Here is a 14,684-nt window from a genome sequence, read left to right as displayed (position 1 = left end):
GGAAAACCCTGTTCTAGACCAGCTCTGTACTGAGGCTCTAGTTTGAAATTAGTCTGAGCCCAAACCATTGTTCAAGGGCTCGCTTAGATTTAGGACAGTCGTTGTGCTGGTCTGATCTCTTCCATTTTCATCCCAGTTACATATTCTATGAATTGTTTCTTTAAACCTGTCCCTGACTCTGGGATATTTACAGGTGGGCACAGTCTCATTCTGGACGTAGAGAGCTGCCAGCTTAATGCCTGGGTTTTATGGGAGGCTGAGAGTAGGAACTCCATTATGGGCAGGAACTAACACTGATGGCTGACATGAGTCTGAGTGCACCTGTTGCCTTTACAGAAATTGAGGCAGGATCGCTGCACCAGGGTCACCATCTGAAATGGTAAATAGCTTTGCACAGCTCTTCCTGCAAAACACACAGGATTCTGATTAAAATACAGAGCCCTGTGACTATCCTGGCATTTCTTTTACACTCAGTTCCTATCTTATGACTTTTGTCAGGAGGGCCAGATCAGTATTTAAGCATGGCCAGTACACTAGGTACTGTACAGAATAGCTGTGGAGAGAGAAGTTCCCTGCCCTGTAAAGCTTCCAATTTTCCTAGAGTACAGCATCCTGAAGAACAGGCCAATAATGCTCTAACTTGGGAGGGCTCTCACTCGTGAGCTTGGTGGAAGAAATTAGTTTAAGGGACAGATATGACTGAAGAGAGGGAGGGAACTTTGGGCCAAACAGGCAGCATGGAGGAAGGTGTGAGGATTGCGTTGAGCAAAGGGAATGAGAGGAAGAAAAGAAAGGGAGCATGTCCTAAGGGCACTGGTGTTTGTGTTCCATTAATATCAAAGACTGATGAGGCAGCCTAGTTCTGGTGCTACAGTATAGCTAATGCTTTTAATGCACCATGTGGCTCTCTCCAGCAGGGGCTGAGAAAAGCCAGCTGAGAAGGTCTCTTTCAAACCTACTTCCTGATGCACAGTGCGAACTCTCTGAGCTGTCTTGAGTAAAGCGAGGGCAAGTCATGCAAACTCCTTCCTTGGTGTCTGGATATGTTTCATACTTGCAACAAGTGCCACAATAAATGTCATAAAGATACATTGGGGACTTAGCTTCTGTGTTAACCTAACTCTCTGAATGTCTAGCTTCTGACAGACCAAGCTCCTCACTGCCAGCTGCCTCCGGGAGTCTGAGCAGACGTTCGGACACCCTGTCTGCTCTACAGCCTGTGAAATCCAGCAGACCATCAGTGAGAGAAACTGTCGCCCATATAATTGAGAAGCTGGATGATGCAGATGAGAGCAAAGAGATGGCTGATGTGGAGCAGGAAATGGAGGATGACAGAGCTGAGCAGGCAGGGGCTGCCAGTGAGGGTAAGAAGCGCTTTCAGGGCAGTGATAGAAGGCAACTGAGTACACTGCTCTGGTGTAAACCAATGAGCAGCAGGAGTCTTGGTGTGCAAAACATGACTTTGTCCCCCAGCAGGTTCTGGAGATAATCTCTTCCAAGTAACCTCAAAGGCATGGCTGGTCAGGCACTCTAAATGGAGTGTCAGGCTGGCTGCCATGCTCATTTGCCTGTTCTTGTTTCACACACAGTGACTGACAGTGGAATTTGTTTTCTATTCACATGCTCTTGGCAGGTCTGTACAACTATGTATATGAACAGACAGCTCCCAGAGAGAGGTGGATAACTTCCTTTCTGGGCAAGCCATGTTTCAGCTAAGCCCATTTCCTGTGTTTGAGTGTCCCAGATAACTAAGTTTGCTTCACCTGATTAGAGAGGCCAAGCTGGCCAGGATTTTGTGTTGGGCATTCCCTTTACAAAAGTTCAGCAGAAGAGCAGTTATTCCATGGTTCTGAGGCTGTTTCTGCCCTGGAATGGGGGCATCCTGTGGGGTCTCTTCTCTTGTTTTCATCTTGCTCCATTTTTACCCAGGGTGCCTCTGGCAAGCACATAGCTGGAAACCGAAGCTGGTACAGAATGTGGCAGCTGAATGTTAAGCAGTGTGTCCTGTGGGAAGCACATAACCACAACACTCTCCGGGTTTTGCATTGGCTGTGTGTTGGACTTCTGGGTGGAACTTAAGGTGTTGGCTTTGACCTAAATGAAAAAACAGATTCCAGGCCAAAGACCTGCTCTGTCGCTGGGCTACACTGCCGTACCTGAGATCAGCACAGGCAGTTGACAAACAAGGGGCAACAGGCAGGCTGTTCTCTAGAATGTACCCTTCTATCCTGTTGGTCTAGAATAGAGGTTTCCAAGAGATATGCGCTATCTTTGTGCCCAGGCTTTTGGGGAAGGAGCAGTGTGCACCAAAGGGCTGTGATTGATAATTGGGGTGGAGGGCTGTTTTTATTTCTTGGCTTTGGGAAGATGGCTGGGTTTACCGCTGTTAGTCCTGGTGTGATGCACAAATGTGCCAAGAGTCCAGGAAAGCTGCTTGTTATGTATTGTGTACATCTAACTACACCCCTCTCCCACCACCGCAGTTCAGACGGGTCTATCTGTCTTGTTTATATAGAGGGTCTGTTTTGAGCAGAGGTCTCTTCTTTGCCCACAAGGTTAGCTCTTTATTTAGCTTTAGGCAGAGATCTGTTCTGTGTACGTGTAGGGAGCACAACAGGGATGGCATTCTGGGTAGCCAGCTCATTAGTTCAATATCACTGAATTTGCTGCCTACCAAGGTGTTGCAGACGGTGTTCCACACAGTGGCTCCTTTAAACTTACATTCTCTTCCTTTATGTAGCAGTAGGTCATGTTGGTCCTAGGATAATAGAGAGAGAACGTGGGTGAGCTGGCATCTTTTATTGGACCAACTTCTGTTGGTGAGAGAGAGAAGCTTTCAAGCTTACACAGAGCTCCTCTTCAGGTCTGGGAAACAGGCTCAGTGTCCCAGCTAATTACAAAGTGGAAGAGATTGTGTAGCATAAGTAGTTAACACACACTTCAAGGTGAAGTGGCCCAATAACACCCCTCCAGTCATAGGGAGGAGAGGAAGGATGGGGGAAGTAAGCTGGGGCAGTTGCTACTGGGTTGTAGATTGTTGTAATAAGCCATAAATCTAGTGTCTCTGTTCAGTCCATGATTTTTAGTGTCTAGCAAAGTTATGAATTTAAGCTTCCAGGCTTGTCATTTGAAGGTGTTGTGCAGCTTTCCTTTGAGAATGAGGACTCAGAGGTCACCTATAGAGTAATCATTTGGTGAGAAGTGTTTGCCACCAGACAAAACACTTCAAGGTATTGGGTTTGGGCCTCACTACTTCATCTTGTGCCACAGTATTGTATTGTTGTTTGTATTTCAGTAGCGCCTAGAGGCCCAAGCTGAGAGTGGGCCCTTTTGTGCTTTTTGCCGTACATACAGATACACAGTAAGAGAGTTCCTGCCTCAGAGAGCTTGCAGTGTAGATGAACAAAGGAAAGGTCTCTCTTTTATTGACAGGAAACCAAACAGAGATGGAATGACTTGCTTAGTGTCACCCAGGGAGTTTGTGCCAGAGCTAGGAACAGAACCCCAATCTCCTGAGTCCCAGCTTGGTGCCTTAACCACAGACCCTCCTTTCCCTCAAGTGTTTGTTAATTATTATGTGGGGGAAAATGCAGGGTAATATGGAACTTGATTACAAGAGTGGTGTGATTTAAAATCTTGAGTGCAGAGTTGCACTGAACTCAGAACGCGATGGAATTTAAGCAAAAAACCTTGGAAAGTCCTTCCTTTCCTAGGCATTCCAATGGCTCGACATTGTGTTTGTCCTCTGTCTAATTTTGGAGTTCCTGCTGGGAAATGTAATTAAAGGAAACTTTCTCCATTGACAAATTTCTAAATGCTATTGACAATTATTTTTAGCTATACTGTGTGTTCTTCCCTAAGTAGTTACTTTGCTTCAGAAAGCTGAGTGCAGCAACTTCTTTCTAAAGCCCGCTCAGATGTGTGTCCTGTTTTGATTATGGCTTTTTCCCCTGGAGAAAATGCCCTGTATGTAACGCTACTTGCTGTTCATCTAAGGAAAAACGCTTGTTACTTACGTGTGTCTGATCCATAGAAGCTACGTTGTCAGTGAGAGGTTAGATATGAGAGGGCCTGACTTCCATTCTAAGTGGGATCTCTTGCAGTTTGCTTTCTGGGCCAGCCTGCTGTTATAAATTACTTGTTTTGACTGGACTATAGCTGGTCATGTAAAGGTTATTGACTTGGTGTTCTGATGTGGTGAATGTTCTTTTTGTTGCTGCTCATTACTGGAGTACTGTCATGGATGGATATAAACTGTTCAGGAAGGACAAAGGCAGGGCAGAAACGGTGGGGGAGTTGCATTGTATGGAAGAGAGCAGTATGACTGCTCAGAGCTCCGGTATGAAACTGCAGAAAAACCTGAGAATCTCTGGATTAAGTTTAGAAGTGTGAGCAACAAGGGTGATGTCATGGTGGGAGTCTGCTATAGACCACCAGACCAGGGGGATGAGGTAGTCTAGGCTTTCTTCAGGCAACTAACAGAAGTTACTAGATTGCAGGCCCTGGTTCTCATGGGGGACTTCAATCACCCCTATATCTGCTGGGAGAGCAATACAGCGGCGCACAGATAATCCAGGAAGGTTTTGGGAAGTATAGGGGACAAATTCCTGGTGTAAGTGCTGGAGGAACCAACTGGGGCAGAGCTCTTCTTGACCTGCTGCTCGCAAACAGGGAAGAATTAGTAGGGGAAGCAAAAATGGATGGGAACCTGGGAGGCAGTGACCATGAGATGGTCGAGTTCAGGATCCTGACACAAGGAAGAAAGGAGAGCAGCAGAATACGGACCGTGGACTTGAGAAAAGCAGACGTTGACTCCCTCAGGGAGCTGATTGGCAGGATCCCCTGGGAGAATAACATGAGGGGGGAAAGGAGTCCAGGAGAGCTGGCTGTATTTTAAAGAATCCTTATTGAGGTTGCAAGTACAAACCATCCTGATGTGTAGAAAGATTAGTAAATATATCAGGCAACCAACTTGGCTTAACAGTGAAATCTTTGCTGATCTTGAACACAAAAAAGAAGCTTACAAGAAGTGGAATATTGGACAAATGACCAGGGAGGAGTATAAAAAAATTGCTCAGACATGGAGGAGTGAAATCAGGAAGGTCAAATCACACTTGGAGTTGCAACTAGCAAGGGATGTTAAGAGTAACAAGAAGGGTTTCTTCAGGTATGTTAGCAACAAGAAGGTGGTCAGGGAAACTGTTGGCCCCTTACTGAATGGGAGAGGCAACCTAGTGACAGAGGATGTGGAAAAAGCTAATGTACTCAATGCTTTTTTTGCCTCTGTGTTCATGAACAAGGTCAGCTCCCAGACTACTGCACTGGGCAGCACAGCATGGGGAGGAGGTGACCAGCCCTCTGTGGAGAAAGAAATGGTTCGGGACTATTTAGAAAAGCTGAACAAGCACAAGTCCATGGGTCCAGATGCACTGCATCCGAGAGTGCTAAAGGAATTGGCGGATGTGATTGCAGCACCATTAGCCATTATCTTTGAAAACTCATGGCGATCGGGGGAGGTCCCGGATGACTGAAAAAAGGCTCATGTAGTGCCCATTCTTTAAAAAAGGGAAGGAGGAGGATCCAGGGAACTACAGGCCAGTCAGCTCACCTCAGTCCCTGGAAAAATCATGGAGCAGGTCCTCAAGGAATCAATTCTGAAGCGCTTAGAGGAGGGGAAAGTGATCAGGAACAGACAGCATGGATTCACCAAGGGCAAGTCATGTCTGACTAATCTAATTGCCTTCTATGATGAGATAACTGGCTCTGTGGATGAGGGGAAAGCAGTGGATGTGTTATTCCTTGACTTTAGCAAAGCTTTTGACACTGTCTCCCGTAGGATTCTTGTCAGCAAGTTAAAGAAGTATGGGCTGGAGGAATGGACTATAAGATGGATAGAAAGCTGGCTTGATCATTGGGCTCAACGGGTAGTAATCAATGGCTCCAGGTCTAGTTGGCAGCCGGTATCGAGCAGAGTGCCCCAAGGGTTGGTTCTGGGGCCGGTTTTGTTCAATATCTTCATTAATGATCTGGAGGATGGCGTGGACTGCACCCTCAGCAAGTTTGCAGATGACACTAAACTGGGAGGAGAAGTAGATACGCTGGAGGGTAGGGACAGGATACAGGATTGGGCCATAGGAAATCTGTTGAGGTTCAACAAGGACAAGTACAGAGTCCTGCACTTAGGACAGAAGAATCCCATGCACAGCTACAGACTAGGGACCGAACGGCTAGGCAGCAGTTCTGCAGAAAAGGACCTAGGGTTTACAGTGGATGAGAAGCTGGATACGAGTTGACAGTGTGCCCTTGTTGCCAAGAAGGGTAACAGCATTTTGGGCTATATAAGTAGGGGCATTGCCAGCAGACTGAAGAATGTGATCATTCCCCTCTATTTGGCATTGGTGAGGCCTCATCTGGAGTATTGTGTCCAGTTTTGGGCTCCATACTACAAGAAGGATGTGGAAAAATTGGAAAGAGTCTAGCGGATGGGCAACAAAAATGATTAGGGGGCTGGAGCACATGACTTATGAGGAGAGGTTGAGGAAACTGGGTTTGTTTAGTCTGCAGAAGAGAAGAACGGTGGTGGGGGAAGTTTGTGAGCTGCTTTCAGCTATCTGAAAGGGGGTTCCAAAGAGGGTGGATCTAGACTGTTCTCAGTGGTAGCAGATGATAGAACAAGGAGTAATGGTCTCAAGTTGTAGTGGGGGAGGTTTAGGTTGGATATTAGGAAAAAGCTTTTTCACTAGGAGGGTGGTGAAACACTGGAATGCGTTACCTAGGGATGTGGTGGAATCTCCTTCCTTAGATGTTTTTAAGGTCAGGCTTGACAAAGCCCTGGCTGGGATGATTTAGCTGGGGATTGGCCCTGCTTTGAGCAGGGGGTTGGACTAGATGACCTCCTGAGGTCCCTTCCAACCCTGATATTCTATGATTAGAAACTGAAATCTCCATAAGTAGCTGGTAAGGAGGAAATATCTCAGCGTCACTTAGGTTTAAAGAAATACTTGGAGCTCTCAGGCTTGGAGAGAGCTGCTCCTCTCAGCTCAGGTTCACAATAAGGACTGATCGCTTTTTGCCATGCACAAACTGGCATATATTTAACAATTCGCTTTAATTCCCATTGGCATTCCAGATCCCCTTCTTAAAATTACACTTGAGACCAGCATTATGGGCACCAGAAGTAAGAGACGTAAACCTGCTTCTCTCATGCTTTAGGATGCTTTAACATCTGAACTGGAATGAACATGGGAACAGCCTTTCCCTAGTTGCAAAAAAAGCTCTTCTGATGTGAGGTATTGAAGCAGGCTGGAAACTGATCTAGAAATCAACACTGAGATTCCTCTCTGCCCTCTCGCTGCAGCTGTCCTGCTGGTGTCAGAATGTCCCTAGTAAGTGAGGTGGGCATTGATAGGCAGCTCAAATGTCAATCTGAACTAAAACCTCTAGTTTTATTTCTACTTCTCCATATTGGCAAGGGCTGTTCTGTATGTCCTTCAGAAAGCTAGGCAGAGTAAAATGTATGCCCTCTTCCTTCAGAATTCAGTGGAGAGGAAGCCGAGTGAACTATTATGACTAAATTTTCAGAGTGTCATGAAGTAGTTATGGCAGTGAACTAGTTCTACTTCCAACCCTCTAACCTTGGCCAAGTAACTTAAACTCCGTGCCTCGGTTTACCTTGCAACTAAATTATTAAAAACCAGCACTATATGCTTACACAGCGCGTTCCATACTAAAGACAGACATTTTGCCAGTGACTATTTGTCTAAGCCTCAGCCCCCATTTGAGACGATGTGTGTGAGGACAAGCCTTGGCTGAAAGGCCTGTTAGAGTAAAGCTTGTTTATTATTCCTTATCTAGTTGTCGAGAGCCCCAGAAGTGCAAGAACCCGCAGCTTGAGCAGGCATTCTACCGCCATGTCTGCTGAGTATCCTGAGAAATATGGAAGGAAATTGATGAAGGAAGCTGTAGGACGAGAAGCTGAGCTGGCTGGTGGAGCTGTAACAGGAGAGGTGGGTGACTCCGAGGAAGAGGAGATGACTGAGGAGGAAGCTGAAACTGAGGATCCTGAGAGTGAGGGTAAGAACGCACTCATGTTGGTGGTAGAAGTTAGTTGGAGGGGCTGCCCCAGGGCCTGTCAATAGATTGTGGAAGGGTTTTGGTAACAATATTACCACCTATGTTGTCCACTAGATTCCACAGTAGAGTAATGACAAGTTTCAGAGTAGCAGCCGTGTTAGTCTGTATTCGCAAAAAGAAAAGGAGTACTAGTGGCACTTTAGAGACTAACAAATTTATTTGAGCATAAGCTTTCGTGAGCTACAGCTCACTTCATTGGATGCATTCAGCTAGACCGCACTGCTGAAGAATGTTGTTACTGTGATTTCTCTTGAATGAAAAGGGAATATTTCAATGCTGTTGCTATCTCCAATAGTCTAAACCTAAGGACTTGTTAAAGGCTTGGTCCTGACCATTGGCCTGTCTCCCCCTAGTAACATCGCTTACTCTTTCGCATAGAGTTATTTGGTGTCAGATCAACTAGTGCTTTGAGTTGCCAAGTCCCTAGGTTCTCATCTAAGGCCTAAAAAATCTCAATGCTAGTCTTAGCTGTAGGTTGCTCAGGGCATATACTTTTGGTCCAGCTCCATCCAGTTACATGTGCTAGTCAAAAATGAAATGCTTCTAACATCCAACACCCAGTGTGAGCCAGGGAGCAGGAGTTTGGGGCAGTAGCCAACTTGCACAAAGCTATGAAAATTCTCCTGCCTACAGAGACTGAAACTCACATATAGGTAGACTGGTGCTGTAATGTCAGGGCAGGCTCCACAGAGATCAAAGTGGTTGGGGTTATTGAAAGGACTGAGCCAGTCCAAGAGCATATGGGCAGAGATGGTGACCTGACATTATCACTCTTAAGTCTGCATTACACACAGCAAGAGGGGCATCTGCCTCAGGACTCTCCTCTTCAGAGACCACTGAAGGTTACTCAATCTCTCAGGAGCACTCCTGTCTGCTTTCTTGTTGAAGAGTGCTGGGTTCTCCACCAAACAAGTCTCTGCCTGAGACAAGTTTTAGTGTCCTGCTTGACTGGTACAAAAATCTCCCAGAATGGCATGCACCATGGAGTGGGGGATTTGTGGGAAGGCATTCTAAAAAAATAACTCCCTGATCTCTGCTCTCGTCACTAGCAGCTGAAGCAGTGTAGGGTGGTCAGAATGCCCACGCTAGCGTATGTTGTGCAGAGGGGCCAACTGGGTTGACACTAGTGTCGAAAGAAATGTTGTGGATGTACTTAACCATGCTACCAAGTGCACTGGGCCTTTAGGTGGCTCTGTCTATAGAGTTGATTGGGCCTGCTCTCTATAATGCTGTTCACGGGGGGAGGACAGTAGTGTAACATTGGATAAAGGCAGGGAGAGAAGTCGGACAAAGAGATCAAAGCCAAGCATCGCCCTCTGAATCACCTGAAGAGACCCTGAAGAGCCTAGCATAGTGCTGCAGTTCGCCACCCCAGGCACTGCACCCCACCCCCCCAAACGCACAGGATTGCGTGCTCAGAAAGGGCTAACGTGAGGGACCATGTCAGTCAGTGGCATTGCCCCATTCTCAGAGGGACTCTGAGCATTGCATTCAGTGTGTGGAGCGCTCAGTAGCTTCTCCCTTGCAGCAGATGACTACTGCTCAAGGCCGGTGGCGGTAGCACCCGTTTTCTGCAACAGGCCGTGTTGTTCTAGCTGTTTGTAACCATCACTAGGTTAAACTAATGCCACGTTGATCACACAACTTCCGGCTTTCCCCAGACTGCAGAGGAAACTAGGAAGCAAGGAGTCCCACCCACTCCCCCATTCCCTCCTCAGACAAGAAGTCATGGAGTCATTGCCTCATTTCTCCACCTAACTTGCTTTTTCCTTCCTGCTCCCACTTGTGGGGGAGAAGCAGATGGAAGGTTCAAAAATGAAGCTGAAGAGGGTAGATGAGGGCGTATGCCCCAGATGAAGCTCACCTGGTGGCTGCTACCCCTTCTGATAGAGGCAGGCTCGCAGCCCTCCAGAATCCTGGTTTGGTGTCTCACTCCCACTTCTGTCACCCTTCTATGACCTGGGCTTCAGCTGGCTGGCTCTTTCTGTGGAAGTGGGCGATGCTGCTAGACTCTGCCCCTTCCAGTGTAAGGGAAGGAACTTATTCCTAGGCTTGTCCCTGGTGCAGGGAGAATGGCAGGGTTTAACTCGGAGGAACTGGAATAATTCAGGGCTGTTGGGAGCCTCCTTGGGAACTGAATGTAGCAGAACCAGCTCCATATCCTGTGGAATCTCCTCTCGCCATGGCCATGGAATACAAGACTAGGTGTGCAGAGTTGGCCAGGCACACAGGGAGAGAGAAAGCCAGAGGAGACTGATTAATATCTCTCAAAAAGGAAAGAAGCCTTATCTCCCTAAAAGCAGCTGCAATCCATAAGACTCAGGATGGAACCACGGCTTTAGTTGCTGAGGATTGTTGTCATCCATACTTAAAGGAAAAGAGGCTACAAGACGCTTATAATGTGATCTGTACTGTGGAAAATTTGACATCCCCACCCCCTTATGGGAGCATTTGCAGCAGGAACGCCAAATCACTAAAATCCAGGGCTTAAGTGTCTCATGCTCTCTCTCCTCAGAGCTGTCCATGAAGACACCTGCATTCGTCCGTGCTAAAGCGTATAGACCATCTCCCTTACTGTCGACCCCATGGACCCTGAAAACTGCTGCTTCCAAGTAAGTGTGAACCCACACTCCACAGTAGTCAGGCAGAGCTGGAAGCTGGTGTAGCTGCCAAGACCAGACTCCAGGGGATTATTCCCTTGCCAATCACCCTTGGAGCTCTGTGAACTGTTAGGTGTTGCTTCAGTGGTGCCAGGGAGCAAGGGACCCTGAACTCTGACTTTGGCAAGTGAATAAAGGCAGCTATTGAGCGACTGTTAATAAAATATTCTCTCAGGGCAGGTCTCAGGCCGCAAGCCCTTTCAGTGAGCACTCATTGAACTCTCTCCTGAAGGCTCTTCATAGTGTGGAGGCAAATCAGGGGTACTGGATTGCATCTGCTAATGCAGTGCTACAGTAATACATAGTCATAGAATCACAGAAGGTTAGGGTTGGAAGGGACCTCAGGAGGTCATCTAGTCCAGCCCCCTGCTTGAAGCAGGACTAATCCCCAATTTTTGCCTCAGATCCCTAAATGGCCCCCTCAAGGATTGAGCTCACAACCCTGGGTTTAGCAGGCCAATGCTCAAACCACTGAGCTATCCCCCCCCCATAGTAAATAGCAATAGCCCAAAATTGGAACCCTGAGATCCTGGCAAGGCAAGATGCAAGTCCCTTTATCGTGTTAAATGAACTGTGGTGTTTTGGATTTTGAAAGCCACTGTCCACTATTGCCCAGTGACTAGTGCACTTCCCAGTACAGAGTGTGGGCTGTACCTGACTGGAGGCACAAAAGGCACCTCTGCCCTGGATCACTCTAAACCAGTCAGGTTAATGGCTGATACCACCTGGCCAGCCATGTGCTTCATCAGAGCCGGCAATAAGAGGTTCTTCTGCCCCTGGAATTCAGTCTCTCCAGCCCCAGGACTATCTGGGCTTTGTCCGGCTTCTCCAGTGGTATGGCAGAGGGTGATATTGTAAGCACTCATGGTGGACGCTGCTCTGAACGGAGATGGCAAAGGATGCATCACAGCTTGGGCTGACCGTGCTCATTCTGCGTTACAGTATATGGTGAAGGATTGGTCAGTAGAAAAGCACAGTAATGTGTGACACAATGCAGAACCTCAGCCAGCGAAACCAGCAGGTGCCTGTTTCACATCCAGAGAGAGCGTGGGAGTTTGGTGGTGCAGATGGCCAGTGTAAGAGCCACAGCACTTGTGTTATGCCACCAGGGAATCCCCTTCTGTTGGTGCAATCCTCCCATGACCAGCTACTCTGTCTTTAGGGCCATGATCTGCAGGATTGGGGGCAAAGTGCCTTTCACAGAATCATAGAAATGTAGGACTGGAAGGGACCTCGAGAGGTCATCATGTCCAGCCCCTTGCACCGAGGCAGGAGCAAGTAAACCTAGACCGTCCCTGACAGTTTTGTCCAATCTGTTCTTAAAAACTTCCAGTGTTGGGGATTCCACAACCGCCTGGGGAAGCCTATTGCAGAGTTTAACTACCCTGAGAGTTAGAAAGCTTTTCCCAATATCTAATCTAAATCTCCCTTGCTACAGATTACTTTTTGTCCTACCTTCTGTGGATCAATTGATCACTGTCCTCTTTATAACAGCCCTGAATATATTTGAAGACTGTTATTGCATTCCCCCCCACAGTGTTCTTTTCTCAAGACTAAATATGCCTGCTAAGAAGAGGATCTACATTTTCCTTTGTCTTTCTTTTGTTCCTAATGTATTTAAATAACCATTTCTTACTGCCTTTTATGTCTCTTGCTAGGTGTAACTCATTTTGTGCCTTGGCCTTTCTGATTTTGTCCCCACATGCTTCTGCTATTCTTTGTACTTCACCTTATCAACTTGTCCATGCTACCACTTTTTGTGGGATTCCTTTTTTATAGTCAGGTCATTAAAGAGCTCTTGATGGAGCCATATTGGCCTCTTACTATTCTTCTTCTTTCCTTCACATCAGGATAGTTTGTTGTACCTTTAATATTGTCTCTTTGAGAAACTGCCAGCTCTCCTGGTCTTTTCCCTTAGATTTTGTTCCCATGGTACCTTACCTACCAGGTCTTTGAGTTTGCTGAAATCTGCTTTTTTGAAGTCCATTGTCCTTACCCTGCTGCTCTCACTCCTTCCTTTCTTTAGAATAATGAAATTAGACTGTTCTCAGTGGTAGCTGATGACAGAACAAGGAGTAATGGTCTCAAGTTACAGTGGGGGAGGTTTAGGTTGGATATTAGGAAAAACTTTTTCACTAGGAGGGTGGTGAAACACTGGAATGCGTTACCTAGGGAGGTAGTGGAATCTCCTTCCTTATTTATTTTTAAGGTCAGGCTTGACAAAGCCCTGGCTGGGATGATTTAGTTGGGGATTGGTCCTGCTTTGAGCAGGGGGTTGGACTAGATGACCTCCTGAGGTCCCTTCCAACCCTGATATTCTATGATTCTATTATCATAAGCCTAGCCCTGCATGGTCATTTTCACTCAAACTGCCTTCCACCTTCAGATTTGCAACCAATTCCTCCCTTGGTCAGAATCACATCTAAAGGGCTGAGCCCTGGTTACTTCCTCCACCTTCTGAAACAAGTTGTCCCCAGTACATCCCAAGAACTTATTTTGTTACATTACTTTTCTAGCGGATGTCTGGAAAGTTAGTCCCGCTTTACCACTAGGTCTTACATTTTGCATATTTCTGTTGTTTGTTTTAGAAATACTGCATCCATTTCTTCCTCCTGATTTGGTGGTCTATAGTAGACCCCTATCATGATGTCACTCTGTTGTCGTTCCCCCCTTTTATCGCCACCAGAGGCTTTCAGCTGGTCTGCTTCTCCCCTCCTTCTGGACCTCAGAACAAGTGTCTATATTCTTGATGTACAATGCGACACCTCCACCCTTTTTTCCCCTGCCTCTTTTTCCTGAACAAGCTTTACCCCTCCAGACCAATATTCCAGTCATGAGATTTATCCCAAGTCAGTGATGCCAATTAAGTCATAACTTAGCTTGTGTACAGATCTCGAAGATCTGTTTAGATTCGCTCACTGTTTCCCCTCTGACACTATTGTAATTGTCCATTTCCCCACCACCCACACATACACATCTAGCCCTCTGTTAAGGTTGCCTTTTTTTAATAGTTACCTGCCCCTTGGATTGTAGTTTAAAGCCATCCCCACTAGGTTGGCAATTGGTGTCCAAAGATGCTCTTCTCCTTCTTGGTTAGGTGGACCCCAACTCTTTCCAGCAGTCCTTCCCAAAACAGCATTCCATGGTCAAGGTAGCCAAAGCCCTCCCATCTACACCATCTGTGCAGCCTTGCATTCATGTCTAGGGTGCATGTGTCCCTACCTGGGCCCTTATCCTCAACCAAGAGGATGGACAAAAATGCTGCCTGTGCCCTTGACTCCATCAGCTTCACTTCCGGAGCCCGGTGGTCACTGCTGATCTGCTCAGGGTCGGACCTGGCAAGTGTCATTAGTCTCAGATAGATGAGCAGCATGCAGTAGTGGTCAGAGGGAATCCCAAAGCATTTCAACCCCTGACCTCCCCCACGAGTCAGGCATGCATATCCCCATTTGACAGATGGGTACTGGGACACAGGGGCAGTAACTTGCCCAAGATCACATATGTTAGAACCAAGGCGTCCTTTTTCCATCTTCATACCCCAGCTTCTTCACATACTTCATTCATCTATGGGGCTGATTTGTTTCCAGCTGCCTATACCATCCATTTGCACAGTCCTGCTAGAGTAGGGGTTCTGAAACTGGGGGTTGGGACCCTTGAGGGGGTCGTGAGGTTATTACATGGGGGGGGTTGTGAGCTGTCGGCCTCCACCCCAAACCCCACTTGGCCTCCACCCCAAACCCCACTTGGCCTCCAGCATTTATAATAGTGTTAAATATATTAAGAAGTGTTTTTAATTGATAGCGGGGGTCACAGACAATGGCTTGCAATGTGAAAGGGGTCACCAGGACAAAAGTCTGAAAACCCCTGAGCTGGAGCTCTGACCAAAGACCA

The 14,684-nt window shown here is 47.0% G+C and overlaps 1 protein-coding gene across 4 annotated transcripts in view; it reads left to right on the top strand.

The window, feature by feature from the left end:
• Positions 1-14,684, top strand: part of CENPT (centromere protein T) — a 42,100-nt gene that overhangs the window by 23,008 nt on the left and 4,408 nt on the right. For all 4 annotated transcript variants that reach the window (XM_073307232.1, XM_073307231.1, XM_073307233.1 and 1 more), the window contains 3 exons: positions 1,137-1,364; positions 7,855-8,073; positions 10,649-10,745. In XM_073307232.1, coding sequence (XP_073163333.1) covers positions 1,137-1,364; positions 7,855-8,073; positions 10,649-10,745 — 544 coding nt within the window. The remainder of the gene's footprint in view (positions 1-1,136; positions 1,365-7,854; positions 8,074-10,648; positions 10,746-14,684) is intronic.

Source organism: Lepidochelys kempii, chromosome 12 (genome assembly GCF_965140265.1).
Source record: "Lepidochelys kempii isolate rLepKem1 chromosome 12, rLepKem1.hap2, whole genome shotgun sequence".
In the NCBI taxonomy this organism is placed as follows: Eukaryota; Metazoa; Chordata; order Testudines; family Cheloniidae; genus Lepidochelys; species Lepidochelys kempii.
The sequence above is the reverse complement of the archived record's forward strand: the minus strand, read 5'-3'. Positions and strand labels throughout refer to the sequence as shown.